The sequence below is a fragment of the Gekko japonicus genome, unplaced genomic scaffold, assembly GCF_001447785.1.
Source record: "Gekko japonicus isolate JY-2015 unplaced genomic scaffold, Gekko_japonicus_V1.1 scaffold2, whole genome shotgun sequence".
NCBI lineage: Eukaryota > Metazoa > Chordata > Lepidosauria > Squamata > Gekkonidae > Gekko > Gekko japonicus.
Window position 1 is genome coordinate 941,986 of NW_015175358.1, and position 25,947 is coordinate 967,932.

The window sequence follows — 25,947 nt, forward strand, 5'->3', positions numbered from 1 at the left end:
CCCCAGCATAGCATTCGCCTTCTTTATTGCAGTCACACACTGTCTCGACATTTTCAGTGAGTTATCTACGACAACTCCAAGATCTCTCTCTTGATCAGTCTCTGCCAGTTCAGACCCCATCAACGTGTGTTTATATTTAGGATTTTTGGCTCCAATATGCATCGCCTTGCACTTGGCCACATTGAACCCCATTTGCCATGTTGACGCCCACTCGCCCATCCTTGACAGATCCCTTTGGAGTGCCTCACAATCCTCACTGGTTTTCACCACCCTGAACAACTTCGTATCATCCGCAAATTTAGCCACTTCACTGCCTACTCCCAACTCCAAATCATTAATGAACAAGTTAAAAAGCAGTGCTCCAAGTACTGTAAACATGTAGTTTGGCCCTTATTCTTAAAATCTGCATTGCTAGAAGATGTGTAAACTAAGAACACAAAAGCCCTGCTGGATGAGACTAGTGGTCCATCTGCATTTTTGTGTCTGTGCAGAGAGTTGGAGGCATATGCCAGTAATATGACATTCTTCATGGAGTTTCTCTAGAGTGCAGCATAACATTATCTCCATTTGGAAAACCTTTTCGGTGATGGAAGTTTCTCTTGTGTCTCTCGCCCATGGCTGCAGGTTAGGGGGGACTCTGTACTCCTTCCATTCCTCCATCTTGAACTGCCTCCTTCCACAGCTCACAAGTCCCAGGTTGGCTGTGCGCAAAAGGGCCATCATTGCCTTGGGTCACCTGGTCTTGACTTGCAACGGGAATATCTTTGCAGAGCTTATGGAGCACCTGTTAGCAGAGCTGAAGAGGAACAACTCCACTTCAACCACAAGGACGTATATCCAGTGCATTGCCGGCATCAGCAGGCAGGCCGGGCACCGCATAGGTAGGTCTCTCATCATTGGGACTGAACGCACCATATACGTGTTCAGCTTCAATCATTCAGTTACATTTTTATCCACCCTCTCCTACGAGGAGCTCAGGATGGCATATGTGCTTTGCCCCTTCTGTGTTTTATCCTTGCAACAACACTGTGAGATGGGTTTTGGAGAGAGAGACAGTGTGGGATGAGTCCATTGTCACACACAGAGCTCCATGGCTGAGGCCCAAACTACACAAGATGTTTGTCCATAAAGTCAGGTCAGGGTTCCGCCGACCTGACTTGCATTCCCAACAGCTGCCATCTGGCTGCAGGGAACGTGTTTCCCTGTGCACTGCAGGCCCTGATTCAGGTTGGGAGTGACCACAGCAAGGGAGGAGCAGGGTCTTCATCCTGGGGCATTTTCTTGACCTGAAAGGAGCCTTGGGAGATGCTTTCTGTCCTGTTGGGGAGCTGCATGTGCACGGAATCCTGTGCAGCTCCCCCCCCCTCGAACAGAAAGCACCCCCAGGATCATTTTGGGTTGGGAAAACAGTGTTGCAGGGAGGGTGAATCCCTTTCTCCTCCTGTCCAGCAATCCTAACGTGAATTGTGCACTAGGGTGCTTGGGGAAATAAGGTCCTCACAGCCAGAAAGCAGCTGAGGGAAATGCAAGTTGGGTCAGCAGAATCCCAACCCAGTTTGTGGACAAATGTCTTGTATACTTTGGGCTTGGGTGGGGTCTTGAACCCGATTCTTCCTGGCCCTAGTATTAACACTTTAACCATCCTACCACACTGCTCTGAACATACAACTGCTGTTGTCATAGCTGGTGCTCTTTTCTATTCCAGTCTCATATCTCATATCTCTAGATTTAAATTTTCTACCCAGCCGTGTTCCATTTTATTTATCCTGTAACTATTCTGCTCAAGAGGCAACTATCTGGAGCCTCATTGTGCTGCTGTAGCATCTTTTCAGTTCATTGGGACAGAAGCAGCCGCCAGGGACAGGTTTTATTGCTTCTGTAAGTGATGAGCCTTTGTTGAATCAGTAGGGCTGGAAGGAGCCCAACTCTTTGACCTAAGGTAGAATCCTCCATGGATGCAATGCTCTTGCAAAATGTGCACAGTTTTTATTCTACCGGGCCCAATCAGAAAATAGGATTTACTAAGTTATTCTATACCAAAGAAGCATCAGTCCAGATGAATGAAATAAGCTAAGCTATAAGAGAGACTGTGGCTCAGACCAATTGCTAGTCAGAGTAAACAGTGCTGAACTAGATGGACCATTGGTCTGACTTGGTGTGAGGTGGCTGTGTGTGTGCATATCTAAGAGAGAAAAATTTCATAATGTTTCGAAGAGACCATGCCCCGGAGAGGAAGGGACAGTGGCATGGAGGGACATACGGAGGGATGCTGGCACATGCCTTGCAAGCAGAACTCCCTAGATTTAATTCCCAGCATTGCCAGTCAAAGGATCAGGCAGAACATAACATGAAAGTCTGTGACATCGGAGAACAGCTGTCAATCAGAGTATACAATACTTAGGCCGATGTCTGACTTGGTATAAGGCAGCTTTGTGTGTGTCCGTGTGAATATCGGTAGGAATGAACAGCTTAATCTGGTGACTTAAAACGGGAATGAAGACATCCTATTTGTTGCTGCAAGGTCTTGGAGCTCAAAGCCTCTCTGCACTCCAGTTTGATAGATCAGGATATGAGCTCCTTTTATGTGTGAGAGTTGAACACATTGAGGTACTCCCTGTACTGTGAGCCAGTTTGGTGTAGTGGTTAGGTGCGTGGACTCTAATCTGGGAGAACCGGGTGTGATTTCCCACTCCTCCGCTTGCACCTGGTTGGATGACCTTGGGCAAGCCGTAGTTCTGATAAGAGCTGTTCTTGAAAAAGAGCAGTTTCTGTCAAGAGCTCTCTCAGCCCCACCTACCTCACAGGGTGTCTGTTGTGGGGAGGGGAAGGGAAAGGCGTTTGTAAGCCGCTCTGAGACTCCTTTGGGTAGTGAACGGCGGGGTATAAATCCAGTCTCCTCCTCCTCCCAGTGTGAAGCCAGCCTAATGAGCCTTCTCTGACGGAAGAGGACCTTTCTCCATCAGAAAAGCCCCTTAAATTGGAGGAAGGCTCCTTTGGCTGGAGGAAGGCTTCGAAGTTTGCTGAGTGGAACGGTAGGAAGTATGCCACTGTAGGATATATGCCACACAGGCATAGTAACATGCATCTAATTTAACCAAACGACCCAAAGTGGGAAGACATTCTTCTTTTTAAAAACAGAAGTATTTATCATATCTTGCTCTTCCATGGGGGTTCTCTAAAGCTAAAGGGACTGATCAAAGTGACGCCCATTCTCCTCAGCAGGCTGCAACAGCGGGAGCTCCCAGACAGCTAACTAAGCTGGGCAAGGGGTTTTCTTGATGATGCTCTTTCACTGTTTTCCAGGAGACTATCTGGAGAAGATGATCCCATTAATTGTGCAGTACTGCAATGTTGAGGATGATGAACTGAGGGAATACTGCTTTCAGGCCTTTGAATCTTTTGTGAGAAGGTTGGTGCCCTTTTCTTGGGAAATACTGGGTTGTTTTGCAGAGCTACTGTTTTTAGGTGGAAATTACCAGTGAAATGTCTGTCCTGATTATCCATGTCACAGACCATGGTTGAGGGGAGGTGCCTCTTAGCATCCCTCTGGTGATCTGTCCTAGGTGGCTGGCTGTGATACCACTAAACTGGGGAACTACCTACGATGCCACATTCATCGGCTCTGGAATTCTACAATTAGAAACATAGATACTAAAGGGAGAGAAGCACATTCCACTATTGGAATTCTTTGAGGTAATTTGGATAGATGGGAAAACAGTTTTTCAGGATCTTAACAGAAAAGGGTTTTTTAAAGAGATGATTTTAGCTTTTTTTTAATGCCAAGGCCAATGGTACACAGAGAGAAGTAGTGAGAGAGTGTCTTTAAGATGGGTAAGGACACGGTAGGATGGCCTGATTCAGTGTGCACAGGAAGAAAGCTATCTGGTGAAGCTGCTCCTTTAATACTGTAGCAGTCATGCAGTGTTTCCAGGCTCACATCATGATTTCATTCAGCTCCGGTTCTCTGATGTATTTCAACAGAAGGATCCAAATGTCACTTAGAGTTCTTTGTGAACCTAAAATCTGGCCCTTTATTTGAAATGAATGGGAAGCACTGCATTGCATTTCAGACCCCCGTGCATGTAAACAGTCACTGGATCACAACAAATATATGATTTTATTTATGGAAATACTGCTTATGGAATTGTTGTTGTTCTATGTTACTCTGGAGTTCTTTTTCTGTTTCCAAAGATGCCCGAAAGAAATCGGTCCTCATCTTCATAATGTGACAGGATTGTGCCTCAAATATATCACTTACGATCCAAACTACAACTACGACAATGAGGAAGAGGATGAAGAAGAAATGATGGAAACTGAGAATGGGGAGGAGGAAGAACAAGGTGCTGTGCGTTAGGGATTGTCAAGGCTGGTCTCCTCTGCCAGTTGTTCAGACTGCCTATTCCCATTGCCTTTCCTTAGCTCTCCATCCAGGAAGCTGATGTGGAGATGCTTATTTTCCATGGCTAGCAGGTCACAGAAAATGATACAGTTGTCACATCTTTGCATGAAATTAAACATAGCCCTCTAAAATACTTTCCCTTGTTGAATTTGGGGAATAACATTGATAATTTAAGCTAAGTACTGTTCTTAGTCAACAGAAGAGGCAATGAATTGGCTTGGCAGTGATCAGCTGCCCGTTGTCTACTTTCCTTCTAGAATAATGTCAATTAATGGCTGTTTGACTCTGCAGATGTCTAAAGGTGATGCAGGGACAACAAGCCTCTTCAGCCTACCACCAAGCTTGCACAGCAGGGTCCATTAGAAGTCAGCCTTCCCCTTCACTGAGCAGAAAGAACAAAAGAACATAAAAGAGCCCTGCTGGATTGTACCAGTGGTCCTGTCTCACACAGTGGCCAACCAGGTCCTCTGGAAGTGCCAACAGAAGGGCATAGAGGCCAAGACCTTCCCCTGATGTTGCATCCTGACTGTGGTATTCAGAGGTTTACTGTCTCTGAATCTGGAGGTTCCCTTTGGTCATCATGGCCACTCACAAACATATTCTCCATGAATATGTCTAATCCCATTTTAAAGCCATCTATGCCTGTGGCCATCACTACATCTTCTAGTGAATTCCACATAGTAATCACTCTCTGTGTAAAGAAGTATTTCCCTTTGACCATCCTGAATTTACTGTCCCATCAGCTTCATTGGATGCCCTTGAGTTCTAGTACTTTAGGAGAAGGAGAAAAAGTTCTCTTTGTCAACTCTCTCCACCCCATGCATAATTTTAGAAGCCTCTATCTTGTCCCCCCTTAGTTTTCTCTTTTTAAAATGGAAGAATCCCAGACTCTTCAGCCTTTCCTCACAGAGAAGATGCTTCAGCCCCTTAATTATCTTGGTTGCCCTCCTTTGTACTTTCTTCAGCTCTGCAGTGTCCTTTTTGAGGTATGGTGACCAGAACGGCACACAGTATTCCAAATGAGGCCACACCATAGATCTACAGAGGGGCATTATAAAATCAGTTTTATTCTCAATCCCTTTCCTAATAATCCCCAACATAGTTTGCCTTTTTTACCACTGCAGCCCTCTAGGTTGACACTTCCATAGAGCTATCCACTATGACCCCAAGATCTTTTTATCTCTCAGTCCCAGCAAGTTCAGACCCTATTAGCCTATACTTGAAGTTGGGATTTTTTTTTGTTCCAATGTGCATCACCTTACAGTTACCCACATTGAACTTCATCTGCCGCAGTGTTGCCCAGTTTGTGGAGATCCTCCTGGATCTCTTCACAGTCATCCTTGGTTGTCACCATCCTGAATGATTTTCTGTCATCCGCAAACTTGCCCACTGTGCTGCTCACCCCTAGTTCCATATCATTTATGAAAAAAATTAAATAGCATTGGCCCCAGTACAGATCCTTGTGTGTCCCTCTTGCTTACTTCCCTCTGTTGTAAGAACTGTCCATTTCTCCCTACTTTTTGCTTCTTGTCATTTAACCAATTTTTAATCCATAAGAGAATCTGCCCTCTTATCCCATGACTGCCAAGTAACTTGGGAGAAAGAGAGAGCAGTGCCTGTTCCAATGGACCAAGTTCCACTGCTCTTTCTTTCTTTTCTTTCTTCTAGTATAGAATTGTGTCCAATGTCGCCCCTTCATCTCATGACCCTATAGTTCAAACTGTCCAGAATGCTAGAGAAATATCCTCATTGACTGTAGGGTTATGTGAGGATTTTTTTAAATCAACTTTTTATTAACTTTTCAGATAGTACAAAGTTGAGTGATATATCTGTAACAATAAATTCAAGTATTATGGATTGTACAACACGGTAATTAAGCAGGATATACAGTTAATAACATCAGAACAGGATGTGAACTGTATATCAAGTAGTGATGTGTGAGTCTAGAAGGTAGTGTACGCTCTTTATAATTGCTGCTTCGTTTGGATTCCCAAAATGCCACAACTAGACATTGTGGAGGGTAAACTAAGCATGAGTTAAGTATTCATGCCAGAGGAGTATCAAGAATAGAGTCTATTTAGGTAGATAGAGTTGTGAGGTTGGAGGTCATTAGTTGTGACATGTTCTAGGAAAGGGAACCATTTCTCTACAAAGTTGGATTGTTTGGGGTAGATTTCTCACTGCTGGAGATGATCCATGATTTTTTCCATGATGAAATGGTCCCAGACCTTGTTATACCAGTTCATGTAGGGGCTAGATGAGATTTCCATTTGGAAGCGATCGGCGTCTTGGCTGCTACCAGGAGATTAGTTATTAATGCTCGCCTGATCCTTGGCCAAATATCTAAGAAAATCAGTTCTGGTGAGAAGGGAATCGTGTATCCCATGATAGTTCGTATTTGTGAAAGTACATCATGCCAAAAGTTTTCTATAAGTTTGCAGTGCCACCAGCAGTGTGCAAAGGAGCCATTCTCCCCACATTTCTTCCAGCATAAGGGGGAGTGAGAGGATGACATCAAAGCTTGTTTTTCAGGAGTAAGTTACCATTGGGTAATTATTTTGTAAGATTGAAGTTTTGTACTAATGACGGGTGATGTTAGCAACGTAGAAGACCAGATTTGGTTCAATTGCACTTCTGTAAGGTTGGTTTCCCAGTAATGTTGCCTTTTGTGTTGATAGCTTAGCGGTTTGTCACTGTCTAGGTGGATTAGTATTTCAAATGTTTTGGTAATGTGAGGATTTGATGGTGATCATATGTGATGCTTATTGTGTTAGCTGCCGTATGTGAGTGTGTGTGTGCGCGTTTCTGGGGAACAGAATAGTGGGGGAATATATACTTATTTAACCAGCTGTGTCCTTGAGTCCTCTGTTTCTGCTTTTATGAACATGGAGTCTGTCTTCTTGTCCTCAGAAAGCGATGATGAGTATAGTGACGATGATGACATCAGCTGGAAGGTCCGCAGGTCTGCAGCCAAGTGCCTTGAGGCTATTGTCAGTACTCGGCACGATCTTCTCCGGGAGTTCTACAAAACCCTCTCACCCGCCTTAATCAGCAGGTTCAAGGAAAGAGAGGAGAATGTGAAGGCGGACATTTTCTGTGCTTATATATCTTTGCTGAAGCAAACCCTGCCCATTCAGAGCTGGCTGCATGCTTCAGATGAGGCAAGCAAGGAGGACATCCCTCTCACCATGCTTCAGAACCAGGTGAGTGGCGGAACAGTGAGCCTTGGTTTCCGTGGGGGTGGCTCCACACGGCAGGATGGGTGGCTTTAACAAAATAGGGCTGGTGACACCAAAGCGTTCAACTGAAGGGGCTTCTGTTGGTTTGTTTTTGAATCTCATGGAAATGAGATGCACTGCAAGAATCCAAATCGACGCAGTGAGAAAGCAAGTTCTTGTTAGCTGCTATGTATTGTATTGTATTATAAAACAATGCAATTCTACCAGCAGCAGCCACATGGGAATGGGGTTGTAAGTGAGGAAGGGCATCATGCAAGAAAAGGTGGTAGGATCCAGCCCTCGGTGTGTGTGTTTAGGGGCTCAACCCTTCTCTGGCATGGTCACACACACTGTGGATGGGGCAGCATCATGCCCCCTCTGAAATTGAGAAATAGCTCTTGCCCACCTTAAAAAAATGCATTTTTTAAAGTAGAGCTTGGGTGTATAAAGATCTTTGTCATATTCTGAAAAGAATAAACCCCATATGTTTTCTTGTTGTTGTTTTTTTTAAAAAAAGCCTTGCTGCATTTCTGTAGCTCACATTGATAAAAATAATGATGAAACAACCCCCAGCTGTAATCCTGTATAACGGAGACGGAGACCATCTGCTGGTTGGGTTACATTCACATCTGCTGGTTGGGTCACATTCACTTTACCTACTAAATGATTTAATACCCAACTTGCGGCTGGGATCACTCACTCTTCTCACCTTGTTTTGGGTTACCAATGAGTTGCTTTCTCACCTTACAGGTTCCAAACATCATCAAGGCTTTGCACAAGCAGCTCAAAGAGAAGAGTGTTAAGTCAAGGCAGGGATGCTTCACTCTCTTGACTGAGTTGGCTAACGTTCTCCCTGGCTGCCTAGCAGATCACATACCCGCACTCGTGCCTGGTAAATCTTGTCTGTTGGCAGGGTGGGAAACTTTCTGTGTCGGCCACTTTTGTACTTGGGCTTTCATACGTCTAAAGAATAAGGCAGTAGTTTCTTCTCTGCTTTCCGTGTTCAGGATACTTCTTTACATACAAAGTTAAGCCAGTCATTGTCTCAGGATACTCTGCTATTGGTTTCACTAAGCCTATTTGACACCTTTTAGCATACATTTGAAGCTCACAAGTTTGTGGTGGAATGAGACTGACTTGCACATCCAGGGCCTTGTTTAACTTCACAGTGCCATAGAATAACAAAGAATATGGTGCAAGACACTAAGCTGTTATGCTACCTTCTTCACTCCCTCAAACTGTGTTTGCAAATGTCTGGTGATTGAGGCAGGGTGCTAAAATTAGAGGTACACATTCCTGAGATACTCCAAAAACATTGGCACATTCAAAGGAGTGACTCAAGAAGCGATACAGGAAGTGACTTTCTCTGAGCAAAGGCAGTTTTACCAAGTCTCTGCACCAGATGTGATTGGATCATTTTGTACCAAACCAGATGAGATGCTGGGAATTCCCAGGACCCTTTTCCTCTTAAGTAGCTGAGCACAGTTCAAGACACTGATTCAAGTTTAGGATTATGGGAAAGGGGTTTTTAAGCCTCCTCATCCCACTCCCCCCAGTATTTTCCCAACCAGAAATTACCACATGGGGCTGCCGTTGTACAGGAACTGTATGTTAACCCAGTGGGGAAATTGTAGCCCCATGGGGCTATTTAGGATATGAAAAATGGCAGGGGAAAGGTTTAAACCCCCTGGTCCCCATGCTGTGGTCCCAGTCTGAATCAAGGCCCCATGTGGCAGCTATTTAAAGCGGGGGGAGGGTGGAATGCTGGGAGCACGGAAGCTGGAATTCCCAGTGTGCCATCTGATTGGCCACCCTGTCACTTCCAGTCCTGTGTGGAGTTATAACAGAACGGCCTGTCTCCAGAGGAAGCACTTAGTTTGGGAATAGCTGCCTGAAACTAATTAGCAAACCATGCAACAGCATCTGCATGGGCATGCAGAAGGTTCCAGGTTCAATCCCTGGCACCGCCAGTTAGAAAGATCTGGTAGTAGGCAATGTTCCCTCTAAACTGTGGAGTCCTGTGAGCAAAAATCCTACTCTCTGAGCTATTGGCATTAAAGTCGTGAGCAGGTGATTTGGCTACTGCACAAATTAGTTTGCTCTGGAGCCACCCTTCCTGAGCGAAGACAAAAATGTGTGAGCCAGAGGCTAAAGAACTGTGAGCTAGCTCACACTAACTCAGCTTAGAGGGAACACTGGTAGTAGGTGATGTGAAAGATGGCAGCCTGAGACTCTGGAGAGCTGTAAACAATACTGCTCTTGATGGACCAATGATCTGATTCAGTATAATTTAGCTTCGTGTGTGTCAATAACCTAACTGAACTTGGAATGTATTTATTGACTACAAGATAATACGGAAAGTAATAGATGTCCAGTGCTGATCTATATTTAATCTGATCTCCTATTGTATATGCCAATATACATAGGCCAATAAAGGCTTGTCAAAAATAAATAAATAAAAGATGTCCAATGATAAAAAGAATTCAGGGAATTAAAAGCTAAGGTCCCAACAGAGAGTGGCTGAGGTGGGAAAAGGGAGGAATGGTGGTGATGAGGGTTGTCATGAGCACTGTCCAGTTAGGATTCGATGCAGTGTGTATTACTAGACACAAAGCGATGCTAACGAATGGTTTCTTTCCCCCCAAACAGGTATTGTTTTCTCCTTGACTGATAAATCCAGCTCCTCCAACATGAAGATAGATACCCTGTCATTCCTTCATGTTGTTCTTTGCAATCACCCCCGGGAGGTGTTCCATCCCCATGTTAGGGCACTGCTCCCACCAGTTGTCCTTTGCATAGGAGATCCCTTTTATAAAATCACTTCAGAAGCTCTGCTCGTCACACAGCAGCTTGTGAAGGTCATTCGGCCCCTGGATGTGCCTTGTACGTTTGATGCCAAGCCCTATGTACGAGACCTGTTTTCTCCTACTCTGAAGAGGCTAAAAGCTGCTGATATCGATCAGGAGGTGAAGGAACGGGCTATCTCTTGCATGGGGCAGATTGTGTGCAATCTTGGAGACCATTTGAGCAGTGATCTCCAGCCAACCTTGAAGATTTTTCTTGAGAGGCTAAAGAATGAAATCACTAGACTGACCACGGTCAAAGCACTAAGTTTAATTGCTAGTTCTACACTCAAAATAGACCTAAGGCCTATTCTAGCAGAAGGATTCCCCATTCTGGCCTCCTTCTTGCGCAAGAATCAGCGTGCCTTAAAGCTGAGTACTTTGGCAGTTTTGGACATTTTGATCAAGAACTACAGCGATAGCCTCAAACCAGCCATGATTGAATGTGTTCTGATGGAGCTTCCCGATTTAATTAGCGAGAACGATATGCATGTTTCTCAAGTGGCTATCACGTTTCTCACTACCTTGGCTAAGGTTTATCCCTCTTCCTTGTCTAAGATCAGTGGTACGGTCCTCTCGGAGCTTTTCCAGCTTGTTTACTCCCCGTTGATGCAAGGGGGTGCCCTTAACGCCATTGTGGACTTCTTTCAAGCTCTGGTTGTTACCAAGACAGTCAACATGAGTTATACAGAACTAATGAAGCAACTGACTAGTCCTATATACTCCTCCAGCCCTGGTGGGGCATCTGTAACTTTACATAAACAGGCCTATCACTCTGTTGCGAAATGCGTTGCAGCCCTTTCATCCGTGTGCCCAAAAGAAGTGCCAGGGGTAGTAAATCAGTTCATTCAGGATGTGAAGAATCCCAAGTCCAGTGCTGCAGTTAAAATGTTGGCTTTCCTTTCGCTGGCAGAAATAGGGCGCAGCATGAACCTCAGTGCACAGAGGGAGCTCAAACCCGTGATACTGGATGCATTTTCCTCACCCAGTGAAGAGGTGAAATCGGCAGCATCCTATGCGCTGGGAAACATCAGTGTTGGCAATCTGAAGGAATACCTTCCCTTCATGCTCAAAGAGATTGGAGGCCAGCCTAAGAGGCAATACTTGCTGCTTCACTCACTGAAGGAAGTAATCAGCTCCTCCCCAGGAGACAGTTTGAAACCCTACGTGGAGGACATTTGGGCCCTGCTTTTCAAACACTGCGAATGCACAGAGGAAGGGACGCGCAACGTGGTGGCAGAATGCTTGGGGAAACTAACTGTGGTGAATCCTTCTCAGTTGCTGCCAAGGCTGAAAAAACAGCTGTCTTCAGGTAACAGAGATGCTGGAACTAGAATAATTATAGAATAGTTCGAGATTCTGTCTAAATAAAAAGACCACATTGCTTGTTTTCTGAGGTTCAGTCATTGAACCATCGCATTGGCTCTTGTGTGGAAGCTCATGCAAGGGTTGGGTGGAACATGTCCTTCTCTCTTCCTAAGCAACTTGTCCAGGAGCAGACTGGGAAGTGAAAACTGCCCTGGAGAAGGTCAAACTGAGTGGCCCCTGCTGTCCTACAAGACAGCATTGTAGGGCCATTCAGCTCAGCTAGGCCATCAGTGGGCATTGGCTCACCCACAGGATCATGTCCCCAAACTGGTGCAGTAGGAGACAGTGAGCTCATGCAAACTGCCATGGCTCATGAGGGGTGTGGCCCAAGTGGCCCCTGAGTTCCTGGCTTTGCTTGTTCCTGGCCACCAATGAAGCTTATGACAGACCCCATCCACTTCCGTCCCTTAGAGGCAAGATTTTCACCCCCATTTTTCTTTTTGTGTCCCTTCACTGACTGAGTAGCCCTGGTAACATGTATTCTTCTCTTTAAAGTAGCTTTAGCAATCCCACCCTGTGTCAGTTATATATAATATGTATTATGCATGCAATATATAATTACACATGTAATATTTTTTTTACCCTTTGTCAGTAATATGTAAGATCTATTTTCCCAGCCCAGGACCTGAGGGAAGGGTTCGGGTCTCTCTTAAACTTAAATGACAGAAAATGGCACTTGAGATGCTTTTAAAATTCAAAAATAACACAAATTTTTATTTAACATCAAGGGGAAAGGTTAGGTGAAGTCAGGGGTTGAAAATACTGAGGTAATATAATATAAGCGCAAACTTTTTCTTCTAGATCAGGCTAGTGAGAGTTTTCTTGAATTATTCAGAGTTACTATAATTCTTTATTTTGGGAGGCTTTTGTTCCTGGGTTTCCCCAAACCACTCCAGCACATTTTATTTATAATAGCAGACTCTTTTGGTGCACAGAAGGCTGGTACCCTCTTCTCAGTGCCCAAACCCCTTTTCTTGGAACACCAGTTTTTGACTGACTCTTCAGATCTCTCCACACAGTTTTTTAACCACATCAGACCAGGGATCTCTGTACCCCTCAGATATATCACCCTGTTTAACTGGGTAGGGAATCTTCTTCTCTTCTTAAAAGTTTTATCCCCTTTCCTTGGCCTTGGTTTACTTCCCAAACCTCCTAGCCAGCTTTTCCCCAGTTCTCCTGCCTATGTTTAACTGCTCATCTAAGGCTGAAATTAGACTATATTCAGACATGGATAAATTCTGACTTTGTCAGCACTAAACCCTTTTCTGTCAGGGCTAGTCTAAGAGGGTCACCTCTTAGACCTCATCTCAGATAAGGCAGGAATCTGACTGAATTTCCTCAGCATACAGACTTTCTTTGCTCAGCTGATGCCACCCAATCAGATTGCCTGGAGCAGCCTGTCGCTCAAGGCTCTCAGGCTGTGTGAAGTATTAACCCTACACAGTCCTGTAGTTTTATGTACAGTACTTTTAAGCCTCTTTAAAAAGTGCAATCCATCACAAACCTCTATGACAGTCTTGGGAAATTTCCCTGTAAGTTGTGGCAGGGAGAACTGGCCATACGTGTTTCAGGAATCTTCTCTATGGTTCTGGAGGTCCTCATTAACAAAAAGCACCAAGGGATACCATAGAAGAGAAAGAAGAGTTGATTTCATCTCCCCCCATCCCCATAGTAGCCCCTTGTACTATGGTGCATTTTGTTAACTAGAGTCTCCAGAACCTGGACAGAGTAGACTTTTGAGACAAGAAGCAGGCTGCTGGGGAAGAGGAAGGTAGGGACAGATCGCTACAACCCATGTATTGTGAGTTTTTAACCTGCACTTCTATGTTTTTTACCACCATAAAGAACAGAAAGTTATTCTGTAGGTATTATTACATATTACTTATAAAGTACATACAATTTCATAAATAATTGCTTTTAGCATATCCTCTTCCTTCCCATTTTTAAAAGAATGTGTTTTAAATGGATTTTAATGAGGTTTGGATAGCATTGTCTTAGTGCCAAAGCACCACTTACTGGAAGGGGGGGCAGCCAGATTGTGCAGTAATTAATATCAGCAAAACTGGCTATCGATTGGTTTCACTTTTGCTTTCTCATGCATCTTCCATGTTTATTTGGAGGGGCAAAGCCAAGGCTGAGATACTGGAAAGTGAAGTGAGGAATCCTCTCAATGAAAGGAGAGTGAAACTGAGATAAACAGTTATGGGGGAGAATATGCCAAGATTAGGAAGCTGTATGAACAAAATGTGACGACTTCGGAGAGTGTAACTGGGCTTTGTGGTTCTATGTAAGGCAGCAAATTCTTTCTGTTTCCTCCACAAGCAGATTGATATATTACCAACAAACAGCATATTCCTCAAGATAAAACAGTGCACCTTGTATTCAGCCTTGTTAGTATTTCCCTGATTAACACCATCGAGCACTTCTAGCTTTAATCACTGCTGCATATGCCATAGAATAAGATTCTGGCCTCATAGGGTTTGCTGTTGTAGACACATTATGGTAGTGTATAACTGTGGTGTGCTGGATTCCCTTTATATTCCTTACAGTTTAGAAACCTAAACCCATCCCCAACTGCACGTTATCAAGTCCTCTACTTGTGTATGAATTGCCATGAAGATTTACAATCAGACATGAGTTCCCTAGTGGAACTCAATTCCCAGGCATGTGGGGGACCAATTTGGTGCAGGTGCCTTTCCACAATGCTGTTTTCCTAACTTGAAATGCCCTCCGGGGAGGGAGGAATTAGCCCCATTGGGGAAACTTGTGTGTACCCCCATCACTACTCATGGAGCCCACTATGCTCACACCACTTAAACAGTTCTCCTTGACTTATTTCCATTTTTAAATTTGCAGTGCTTCCAAAGCAGCATAAACATTCTGTTTCTTTGGAATGTTAAATGGAAAGTACCAAATTGAAACATTGCACAGTTTGCTGACCAGAAGCTTAATTGAAGAGACTAATAGTGCCATATTGTGTAAAATGTACTGTTAGTTCTCCTGCAAGCGGCATCACCAGTGAAGCAAAGAAACATCTTTAACACACGGTGACTACTGCACAATGTTTGCTTGTCTCAGTTTACATCGCTTTGCTGTTGTGATTTGAGGAGAGGGGTGGAAATCAGAACAATAACAGTAGCAAAATGGAGTCTGTTGCAAATTAACATTGATGTCTTTTCGTAAGACAATGATTCTTTCCTACTTTTTCATTGTAGGTTCCCCTTATGCTCGAAGCACTGTGGTAACTGCAATCAAATTCACCATTTCAGATCAGCCACAGCCTATTGATCCCCTTCTTAAAGGATGCATAGGTAAGCTTGGTTTGTTACAGAAATCAGAAAAACAGGCACTATTAATACTTCTTTTAAAAATCAAATTTATCTACTTATGAGTGGGGTGGAAATTATTCCAAACATCAGCAGTGTGTCAGATTTTGTTTCTTGCACCTCCTATTGCGTAACTTTCATTAATCAGAAAGTAAAACCTAGGGCACTCTCCAGGCCTGATCCAGGGCACTGCAGTGCTGAGTGCCTGCAGCATCCCCCCATCCTCTGCTGGTGGCCAGGGGGCCTGGCTTACCCTATTATGAAAGGTCCTGTCAGGCTGTGGTTAAAGTTGCCTCAACTACAGACACAAACACCGTGTTAGGCAGCTAAAAGCAGGGGGGTCCTGGGACTGTTCTCTGGTTCTCCCTTCCCTGCCCTCTTGGCTGACAATTAACAGTACTGGTTGATCCATGCATGGTGCACACTGACTCTCCGTAACAGGCAGACGATATTTGGGGAAACGGTACCCTTTGAGCCTTTGGTGCCATTAAGGGTAGTGACTGAGAAAAGAAGCTGTGATCTGGGTGGATCCATATAAGTTCCATATAAATGCCGTCATTATTTTTGCATATTTCTTCCCAGTATAGAAACCTGTTTCTGTAGGACTTAGGCCCAAAGTAGACACGAGAGCATCCATGGTCTAAGTGGCTGTTGCCATTTTAAACAGATCTAAAAATGGTGCAAGGGCTTGATGGTATATTGCCTTTAAAAGAACCCTTGATGTTGTGCTATTGTCATGCAGGTGACTTCCTAAAAACACTTCAGGATTCTGATCTGAATGTTCGGCGTGTTGCTTTAGCCATGTTTAATTCTGCTGCTCACAACAAACCTTCTCTAATCCGCGACCAGCTCAACATGGTCCTTCCCCACCTATACAATGAAACCAAGATTCGAAGGGAACTCATACGGGAGGTATGGACCTAGACCATTTCCATATTTTCTCCCTCCTAGAGAGAAAGGTGACACGAATGTTGTTGTCATTGTTTGGTATGATTCATATACTCTGACCATAATATGTGTGGTTTGCTCCCTCTCCATTCCATGGATTGATCTGGATTAGTACCAAAGAAATGGAGACCATCCATAAACATTTTATGTGTTCTCAATGCACAGTCCAAAAACAGGGGTGATGATTTGGCAGACTAATTTCACTCATTTTTATTATGTTTTTAAAGTGGGAAGTGTTTGACTTCTGTTACCAGACCGTCATGGATCCTCTTCATCTTGAAATAAAACAGAGTAACATGACATGTGTATTAAAGCTAAAACTGTTACCTCCCCCTCATATTGTAAAATACTTTGCAGTGATAAGGCAGTCATCTCAGGAGCGACCACTGAGACACAGACATAAAGGGATGTAAGATGGGAGTGCCAACATTTGTGTTATCACAGGGTGAGTGGATAGGTCTTGACAGCACATGCATACGTTGCTAGTTAGAACTTTACAGCGAGTTCTGTTAATCTGACCACGTAAAAATCATATATCTTTTCAGTGACTTTTGAAAAAGAATGCAAGAGGGTAATCATGGGTAGTAGTAGTCATCAGTGGCATCTTACGTGGTACAGTCCGTGTTCAGTACAAGGGCTTTGAATGTGTCCAGAGATACAGAGCTCTGCATTGTGCATATTGGCCATAGAAGATATGCATTGCCAGGCTCATACCCCTCTTTGAACAGCCGACTATATTCTTCTTTCCTTTTTAAGGTAGAAATGGGGCCATTCAAGCACACAGTGGATGATGGCCTTGATGTGAGGAAAGCTGCCTTTGAGTGCATGTACACGCTTCTGGAAAGCTGTCTTGACCGACTGGATATTTATGAGTACTTGAATCACGTGGAAGATGGGCTGAAAGATCATTATGATATCAGGGTAACTGTCTTGTCCTGTCAGCAGTACTGTCTCTAATTTAGTTACTTTTGGGGTGGTTTGGGTGAATGCTCTGAACCCCATGCAGTGATACTTTAGGATTATACACTTCCTTCCCATGCCCCAGACAAAAATGGATGCCTGCATTGGATAATGGATGTTTGAATGTGGGATGCTCCCTAATGCACATTAAGGTAAAGGTAATGCACATTACCGAAACCCTTAACTCTAGTGGTGTTAATACCTGGGTTTAATGGAGTTAAGTCTGAATATTACCTTCTGTTTCTACTTGAGACACTGGTCGTTGGTGGACATTCCAACTGAAATGATGATTGAAGTCAGTAATGATGATCAGATGGGGACCAATAAAGTGCTTGATCCGGACTGGTCTTGTTGGTTTATAATTGGGCCAACTGAGTTTATGAAGTCAGTTTGTTCAGGATGGGATTGTGTTCTCCCTTCAAGACCAGGATCCGATGGGGTTGGTATTAGATCTAGACTTGCAATGATGGAGCAGATCTCCGCTGTAGCACATGGTACTTCTTACCAGCTTTGTCTGTTTTGCCAGCTTCAGGCTTTCCTCAAGAGGTCAGTTATCCATGTGTTGACCATAATGAGGTGGGACTTACTGCAATGTGCTTGATGTGGAGCTGCCTTTGAAGTCTGAAAGCTTCAGCAGGTTCAAAATGCAGTGGCAAGGCTACTTACAGGTGTAAGATGCTGGCCATCTCTCTCCAGGTTTAAAGATTTTTTTTTTAATTGGCTGTCAGTCTACATCCTAGGTTAATTCAAAGGGCTGGTTGTTATTTGTAAATCTCTACACAGCCTTGAACAGGGGACCTGAAGGACTGCCGCCTTGAGTATAAATCTGCCTGCTGATTGAGATCCTCTTTGGAGGAAGCCTTGCTCTTTGTGCTCCTACTCTGTGAGTTTGAAATCCCCTCCCTGAGGATCCCCTACTGACGTATTTACAGTCTTTTATCCACTGGAGAAAGATTGCTGTTGACTGAGATTTTTGTCTCTTTGTTTCCTTTAACTGACTATCTGTGGTTCCTTCCTTTTTAATCCATTCCATTATTTCTGTTTCATTCCATCTTTAACCTTTTGATGGTCTTTATGTTGGTTTTGCTGCTTTTTACTGCTTTCAGGATGTTATTTCTTTTCTTTTTTTAATCTATCCTCAAAGGGTAGAATTTTATTTGTTTTTTCATAACAGACAAACCGAACATACACACATATAACACAAATGGGGTTATCAAATGCTTATGTTTCCAATAATTGCCTCTTAGATATTCTCTAATATAGTATCACATAACATTATTTTCTATGAGCTCACATTTTTGTATCTTAAAACCAACATCTGTACCTGCTATTTCAATGATCTACTTTACTCTAGGGATTACATTTTTAGGTTACAATTGTTTGCACTATTGTACCAATTATAAAATCGCCTCCATGTGTTCTGAAATGTGTAGTTTGTGGATTCTATCATCAACAAAATCAATTTATCACTTTCCGCTGTTTCCATCAGTTTTTGTATATATTCTTGCTTTTTTGGTACATCTTGTGCCTTCCAGTATTTGGCATATAACATTCTTGCCACTGTAGTAAAGTTGATAATTAAGTATTTATTGCTTTTTTCAAAGTCTTTAGGTAGTATACTCAAAAGTGTAAATGGAATTGTACATCCCACTATCTTCTCTTATTTCTTGATTACTATTCTTATGTTCAAGTTTTATTGGTAATTTGCTGTTATTTAGTAGTTTTGTATTACTTTCTTGATTTAAATCCCTAAGTACATTTCTAATGGATACAGGGAGGATTTTTGGCAGTTCCCCCTTGCCACTGCACGTCTCCGACTCCCCAGTCATGCTGCTCCTTAGGTTCTTTGGTCCCCCAGAAACAGGATTTTTGGAATCATTACAGGCTGTAGAAGGTGTTAAGGGAATCCTGTTCCGCTGATGGAAATGCCTTCCATTAGTGGAGATTTATCATGGAGCTCAGGCCTTTGTTTTAAATTGATGCTACAGATCACCTCGAATACATTACTACAAAAAGTGTGGGATACAGTACTTTAAATAAAAAGATCCAAATTTTGACATCCCCTTCTATGCAGGGTGGGAGAAATGGGAAGCAAGCATGCAGACCAGGGTCTGCTGTGAATCTCACTGCACACTGGGGTGTGTGTGTGTCTGTTTATTTGCTATACTAGAACATTCAATGCCAAAGGCTTTTCTACAATAAATCCTTTTGAAATGTAAAGCTTTAGACTGAAAACTGATTACATGAAACTGAGTTATTGCCACCTTAAGAACCAGAAATCTTTGGGGTGGGGAGGACTTCAGAGTACTGCTTGTGCAACCTCTCTTTCAACATTCTTCATAGATGCTGACTTTCATTATGCTGGCTCGTCTGTCAACGCTGTGTCCTAACGCAGTACTACAACGGTTAGAACGTCTCATTGAGCCCCTACGAGCAACTTGCTCTACAAAGGTAATTGCACTAAGAAGTTTCAGAATGTGTTCTTTCCGTGGAGCATTTGCTTATATGCTCATAGTCCCAGGCAGTCTTAGGATAGACCATTGCACACAGGAACAGTAACTTATGTCATTTTCTTAGGAAATAGCGGGTATAGCTCAACACACTTTTGTAGTCCACAGAAAGAATTTACCATCAGCGTTGCTCCAGCTGTGGCTAGCTAATGCTTCAGTCCTGTTTGTGGCTACTAAGAACAGTATTATCATAAAAATGGGTAGAGATCACCCACAATAAAGAGTATTTCATAGACACTCTTGTTATGCAGCATAAGAAATATTGCATGTATATTCTCTTTTATTCCTACTTTAGCAGTTCATTAAGGTCATAGTATGACAAAGCTTTATCTAATCTTACTGGGGCTTTGGGCTTCCTTCATTTGTCCCAGTTTCTGGACCATCATTTCATATACATTTCGGATTCTCAGGCTGATGAATTGGGGTGTTGCTTATAGCTAAAACTGATTATTTTAATGCTGCTGCTTATGGAAAGGCAGTTAGCCATCCTCTCCACCCACCACATGTATGGCAGAGATGAAAGCCAGTACACAGGAGCAGCTGGGGATGCTTTTCATGGGTATCTGGCGGAGAAGTCTGCTTTGAAGAGACAGATTCCTGTGTGGCAAAGATAACATGGCAGTAGTCACTATGGGAATCTGTTTACTTCTGTATTTGAACACATGATGCTGCCTTCTGCTGAATCATACCATCAGTATTGTGTACTCAGACTGGCAGTGGCTTTTCAGGGTCACAGGCAGAGATCTTCCACATCACCTGTGACCTGATCCTTACAGGAGATACTGGGCCGTTCCCTCTCTCCTTCTCATTCATATCAACCCAATGGGACCCCTGATTACTGTGAATTTTAACGGCATTATTTTGTGCATTAGTACATCCCAGATTACTTTCTCTCCATCTTTTTTTCTCTCTTCGTTCTTGGACACATGATAACGGGTGACAGGATCCCTTTGACCTGAAGAATTTGAAGTTGTTTTATCTTGTTTTTAAATGTTATTCCTTTCTTTTAGGTAAAAGCTGGTTCTGTGAAGCAAGAGTTTGAGAAACAAGATGAACTGAAGCGTTCAGCAATGAGGGCAGTAGCTGCTTTGCTGACCATCCCTGATGTAGATAAGAGTCCTGTGATGGCTGAATTTTCTTCACAAATCAGAGCCAACCCTGAAATGTCTTCACTCTTTGAAAGCATTCAGAAGGATTCTACTTCACTGTCTACCACAGAATTAATGGACATGAGTTAAACTCCTCTTCCCTGTTCTCCTACCACACAGTTCAGTTAACTGAGGATGGAAGATCTTCGAAGGATGATTTTAGCTGTCGGTGCCATTTTTAAAATGGCCACTATTTCTACTAAGAAGGGCATGGATTCAGGCATGATAGCTTGACCTGTTGATGTCATTAGGACAGCAGTAGTTTGTTACTCCCATAAAGCAAATACACGTGTTTCTGCCAAAAAAAGTACAAATGACTCCAGCTGATTTAGGTAGAGCCTGATAGCCAATAGAATTATCCCATTACTATTTGTGGTGATAGCACCACAATAGCATTTTAAAAAACAGTGATGAATAAAACCCTGCTATACCCAAGACTAGCCAAATGGCAATTCAGCTTCCATTAGTCATATTGGTTAAATAGCAGCTTTCATTTGTACTAATATTTAGACTGACTTGAGTCACTTTCATACTGACAAGATGAATTAAGTTACACCTGATCCCCCTTTTAATCCAGCATCTGAAACTGTGAAAGTGTCTCACTGTCATTCAGTATGGAATGCCTTATGCTTATTTAATGCCGTTCTAGTCTGCCACACTCCTTTTAACAGTGGTTTCCTCCTATAGGTGCCCTCTGGCGACAGTTTACTTGAGAAGCTGATACCAAAGCACTGATGATTTTCAAACCACAAAAGTTAGCATGTTTCTCCAAGAGCCGTTCATCTGTAATAATGGAACCACCTAGTTATAAAAATGCAAATGCTCTTGTACCATTAAAGAAATGTTGTTGGGTTGGATTCTGAGAACTTGTGCATCTTTTCTCCCAGTCATCTCTTGTGAACTCCAGAAAGGTGAAACTCAGCATCAAGCAAGGCCCATGGACAAAATATAACGAGGCACCCGGGAAGGGGGGGCGGCAGATATGAAATGAAAGAAATGTGACACTGCCCTCCTTGCTTTTATTCCCCCGTCTTCGAAGGCCCATGGACAAAATATAACGAGGCACCCGGGAAGGGGGGGCGGCAGATATGAAATGAAAGAAATGTGACACTGCCCTCCTTGCTTTTATTCCCCCGTCTTCACTAGACCCTGCTGGGCCCTATAGCACTGGGCCTCTGAGACAGTTCTCAGGAGAGGGGGAGAAGATCCACAAGCACTTTCAGCTCCGTTTGTAAGAACAAGCTATTGCTGTTCGGCAAATAGAGAATAACGACTTCTTGTGACCATGGATTGCTAAATTTCGTTAGAATTTATTCCTTAGGAGTTATTCTGTGAATCACGTAAGTGCTCTATTTATGAAACAGGGTGTCACTTTCCATCGTACATGAAACGCATCTGGTAAAAATAAATATCATGTATTATCTTTAACATTATTTGATTAGCTTCAGTGTTTGCCTTTGCTACCAACAGAATGTAAATTTCTGGAGAAACAGCAAGTCCGCTGGTTTGCATCCCTTACTGTCAGACTTCAAGTACTCCTCTTGAATTAGCATCACTGCATTTAGAAAGTCATTCCCTTAAAGCCCAGCTCTACCAGACTCAAACCTAGCTGTTCTACTGCAGACCAGCACAGCTACACTCTGAAACGTGATTAATGCGCCCCTGGCCAGCGTGGGGAAGCCCCACCACCCAGGCATGGCCACCTCTCTCCCTCCTCTCCTATAGATTTAAAGGGCTTCAGCTAATTGGTGGGGAGCATGTGCCCCATTGATCAACTGGAAGGAGGGGCTGTCACAGGCTGCACACTCTGCTTGCAAAAGACCCTTTAAAGCAGGGGTGTCAAACATGCGGCCCGGGGGCTGGATCAGGCCCCTAGAGGGGCTTCTATCAGGACCGCAATGGAACTGGCGGTCTTCTGCTGCTGCATCATCGTAGGTTTGCAGCTTACAGATACACACCTGAACAGCATACTCAAGACTGCAACAGCACAGACATTTTGATGCAATAATTCAGAGCAAGAGGTGTCAGTTATCACTGTTAAATAAACAAAATATTGCAAGAGTGCTAATGTTCTAAGCATGTGTTTATTTTAAGTTAAAAAAAACCATTTGTGTCCTTTATAAAGTTTATATCTCCGTTACCTGGCATTACATTTTATGACACATATGGCCCAACCCAACGAGGTCTCATTTTTGTCGATCTAGCCCCCATAACAAATGAGTTCGACACCCCTGCTTTAAAGGGTCTTTTTGTGAGCAGAGCTGCAGCTGGTGACAGCCCCTTTCCCTGCTGATTTAAAGGGCCTTCCAGCCATCAGCTAAAGCCATTTAAATCTCTGCAGGAGGGGTGGCTGCAGCTTGGGGGTGTCCCCAGTCACCCCCGGAACGCCTCCCAACTCCTCCCACCACAAGGATGAGGGGACCAGGCAAACCTAGACTGCAATATCCTACTGAAGGCAAGCTTGGGCTAATGTTGCCAGTTACTGGCTTTCACCCTTTAAGAATCATACCACCTCAGTTCAATGAAACTCAAATGAAACATCATTTTCAGTACTTTTGATATTTTATTAAATATTGTTGTGTAAGAACTATTCATTCTCCTCGCTGCGCAGTCTTGCATTTGGATTGGTAACCTTGATAGCAACCTGAGCTGCCCTCTCCACAATTACTTTCCGATTCTTGGAGGAAACATTGTGAGCAATCTCTGCACAATAGGACCTGATGGAGGAGAGAAAACAGTGATGTCAGGGTATTCGTCTGCTTTGTAGAAGCAAGAATGTTCTAAATTGTTAAGCAGTAATTTTGGCCGTACAAAGTGGAAGAACTGATCTTTCCATTCCCCTCCCACTCCCAAATGCCCTGCTCCACATCAGGCTCCGACAAAGGACACAGACCTTCCTCTCCAAAGACCTACTTACAGATTTGGAATCGGTACACTCCCAAGCCAAGTTGACATACCTACATCTTTGCATTATTCCCAGTATCAGTATGCACAGTGGCTGTTCTACTTGCACAAGCAATGCCTCTGAAGAGTCCCATCCTCACTGCAGACCCCATGTAGCACTCTATGCTTTTTCTGAGGGTTCACCAAACCCCAGAAGATACAGTTTAGGGAGCACAAACTACAGCAAGAAAGGAAAGGTGGGAAACTGTTCCAGAAGCTTGGTTCCACATGCAGCATACAAGATTGGCTTCACAATTTTGTTCAAGTCTATTCTATTTGTATCTTGCCCTTCTAAGGAGCTCAGTATGATACTTTAGCCCAGCCACCCTGCTACTGCTTTTTTGCTCTGTTTAACAGATCAAGGGAACATCTAGTCCAGTATTCTGTTTCCAACAACAGAGGCCAACCACAGGGCATCTGCTGCTGGACCAGACAGATCTTTGGGGAAACTCAGTAGGGGTCTTATGTTACCATGAACTGGAAGTTCGATCAGGTGTAAGTCCAATCGAGAATCACATTACTTCAAAAATACCGCTGGAGGAACGCAGACAGACACTCTGATTTAGAATGCTCAAAAATATGCAACAATCATGTAAAGAGTGAATTCTTCAATGTCTACCCTACCTAATACTCCTTTACCCAAATTCACAGGAAGAGCATCGCCACTTGTTAAAATTACATCACAACTCCAAGAAGCAACTATTCCAGATAGTTTCCCCCAACTTACTTGTTGCTCATCATCAGCACCTCCAACTCTTTGACATTGTGGACAAGAAACTTTCTGAACCCTGAAGGCAGCATGTGCTTTGTCTTCTTATTGCTACCATACCCAATGTTGGGCATCAAGATCTGGCCCTTGAATCTTCTACGAACCCTGTTGTCAATACCTCTTGGTTTTCTCCAGTTACGCTACAAAAATGCAATAAATAAAATTAACATTTATAAAACGGATACGTTATACAAATCCCAAAGCAGCCGTAGTGTATCTTTAGAACTCGTATTATTTTGTTAAACCAACACTGCAAACCCACCAGCAAACTCTTGCTCTTTTCTACTGCAGGAAAGGATGTCAGTGATCAGTCATATGGGGTGAAAAAAATTCTGGTTATACATTTTCCGTGGGAAAAATCCCCCCCCCCCAGCAATGTGTAAATATAATTTGTTTATATGTAGTTGTCAGTGCTGTTGTGCTGTAAATCAGTCATGTCATTGTTATCATTGTTTTACCCTGCTGTAAGCCGCCCTGAGCTGGCCATGGCTGGGAGGGCGGGGTATAAATATAATAAATAAATAAATGATTCACATGTACCCCATTATACACATCTTCACCACAAGTGGACCCACCTTGATTTTGACATAGCGATCGGACTGATGGCGGATGAACTTCTTGGTCCTCTTCTTGACGATCTTAGGTTTGATGAGGGGTCTGAGGGCCGGCATGTTGTCTACAGAAAAACAAACACTTTTAAGTTACTACATCCAAATGGCAGTAAAGGAACCTACTAAGCTTGTCGCAGAGTTATCTTCCGTTCACTGGCCTATTATCAAGCCAGCAAAGGAATGGGTATTTCACTGCAGGTTCTCTCCCTCCCGTGTCCGAAACTGGAAGAGTTATGGGAAGCTCTCCAGATGCGATCCTGGGAGGTCGTCATTTCAACTATTTTCCCCTACATACTTTAGTTCAAAGGAGCTTTAAAATTTGCCAACAACATCCTACACTTGGGAGGAAAACTGACCGAATAATCTACTGCAGATCTTCTAATTACTACACTATTACACACTGTAGTGGGTGCTACCTAAATGAGCATCTTGCATTCACATTTTTCATGCCACCAACAGAATCACAGACCATCACATGAAATTTCTGCGAACACCCTAACAACATATGTATCAAGTTTATTTTCAGTACCATTTCAAAGTTACAGAATTTTGATCAGAGCACAAAGTTACACATCCAGGGCACTACCTATACATGACAAGAATCACTATTTAGAGTTCCAGTGGAAGTGCAGACACTTTCACGTCCCAATCCTATTCAGTGGTTAAACACACTGCACATGCAGTTCTGCAAGGGAGCACAGGCTGCTTGTAAGCATTTAATTTATTTATTATACTGGACTTCTAGGCCGCCCTACTCCGCAAGCAGGCTCACTCCAGAAGTTTGCTGAACAAAAACAAGTTATCTACGGAAGAGATCTTACACAAAGCACAAATCCTGTATTTCAGATCTAGCAGGGTAGTATGCTTTATAGGTAGTCATAATTAAAGCTAAAGGAAATGTTTG

At 43.3% G+C, this 25,947-nt stretch overlaps 2 protein-coding genes across 3 annotated transcripts in view; one reads left to right on the top strand and one right to left on the bottom strand.

Moving 5' to 3' along the window:
- LOC107122242 (cullin-associated NEDD8-dissociated protein 1-like) overlaps positions 1-22,390 on the top strand; it is a 34,101-nt gene extending 11,711 nt beyond the window's left edge. The window contains exons 5-15 of one of the 2 annotated variants that reach the window (XM_015425276.1): positions 625-881; positions 3,304-3,409; positions 4,192-4,340; positions 7,310-7,602; positions 8,368-8,509; positions 10,267-11,772; positions 15,044-15,139; positions 15,897-16,066; positions 16,859-17,023; positions 19,406-19,513; positions 21,408-22,390. In XM_015425276.1, coding sequence (XP_015280762.1) covers positions 625-881; positions 3,304-3,409; positions 4,192-4,340; positions 7,310-7,602; positions 8,368-8,509; positions 10,267-11,772; positions 15,044-15,139; positions 15,897-16,066; positions 16,859-17,023; positions 19,406-19,513; positions 21,408-21,455 — 3,040 coding nt within the window. In that variant the 3' untranslated portion in view covers positions 21,456-22,390. Of the gene's footprint in view, positions 1-624; positions 882-3,303; positions 3,410-4,191; positions 4,341-7,309; positions 7,603-8,367; positions 8,510-10,266; positions 11,773-15,043; positions 15,140-15,896; positions 16,067-16,858; positions 17,024-19,405; positions 19,514-20,582 lie in introns of both variants that reach the window. The other variant, XM_015425275.1, reaches the window with a different exon arrangement.
- An 873-nt stretch (positions 22,391-23,263) lies between these two features.
- The window catches only part of RPL32 (ribosomal protein L32), a 4,422-nt gene continuing 1,738 nt past the window's right edge, over positions 23,264-25,947 (bottom strand). Inside the window, exons 2-4 of the mRNA XM_015425265.1 lie at positions 25,008-25,108; positions 24,391-24,572; positions 23,264-23,437 (exon numbers count right to left, since the gene is read on the bottom strand). Coding sequence (XP_015280751.1) covers positions 23,308-23,437; positions 24,391-24,572; positions 25,008-25,103 — 408 coding nt within the window. The 5' untranslated portion in view covers positions 25,104-25,108 and the 3' untranslated portion in view covers positions 23,264-23,307. The remainder of the gene's footprint in view (positions 23,438-24,390; positions 24,573-25,007; positions 25,109-25,947) is intronic.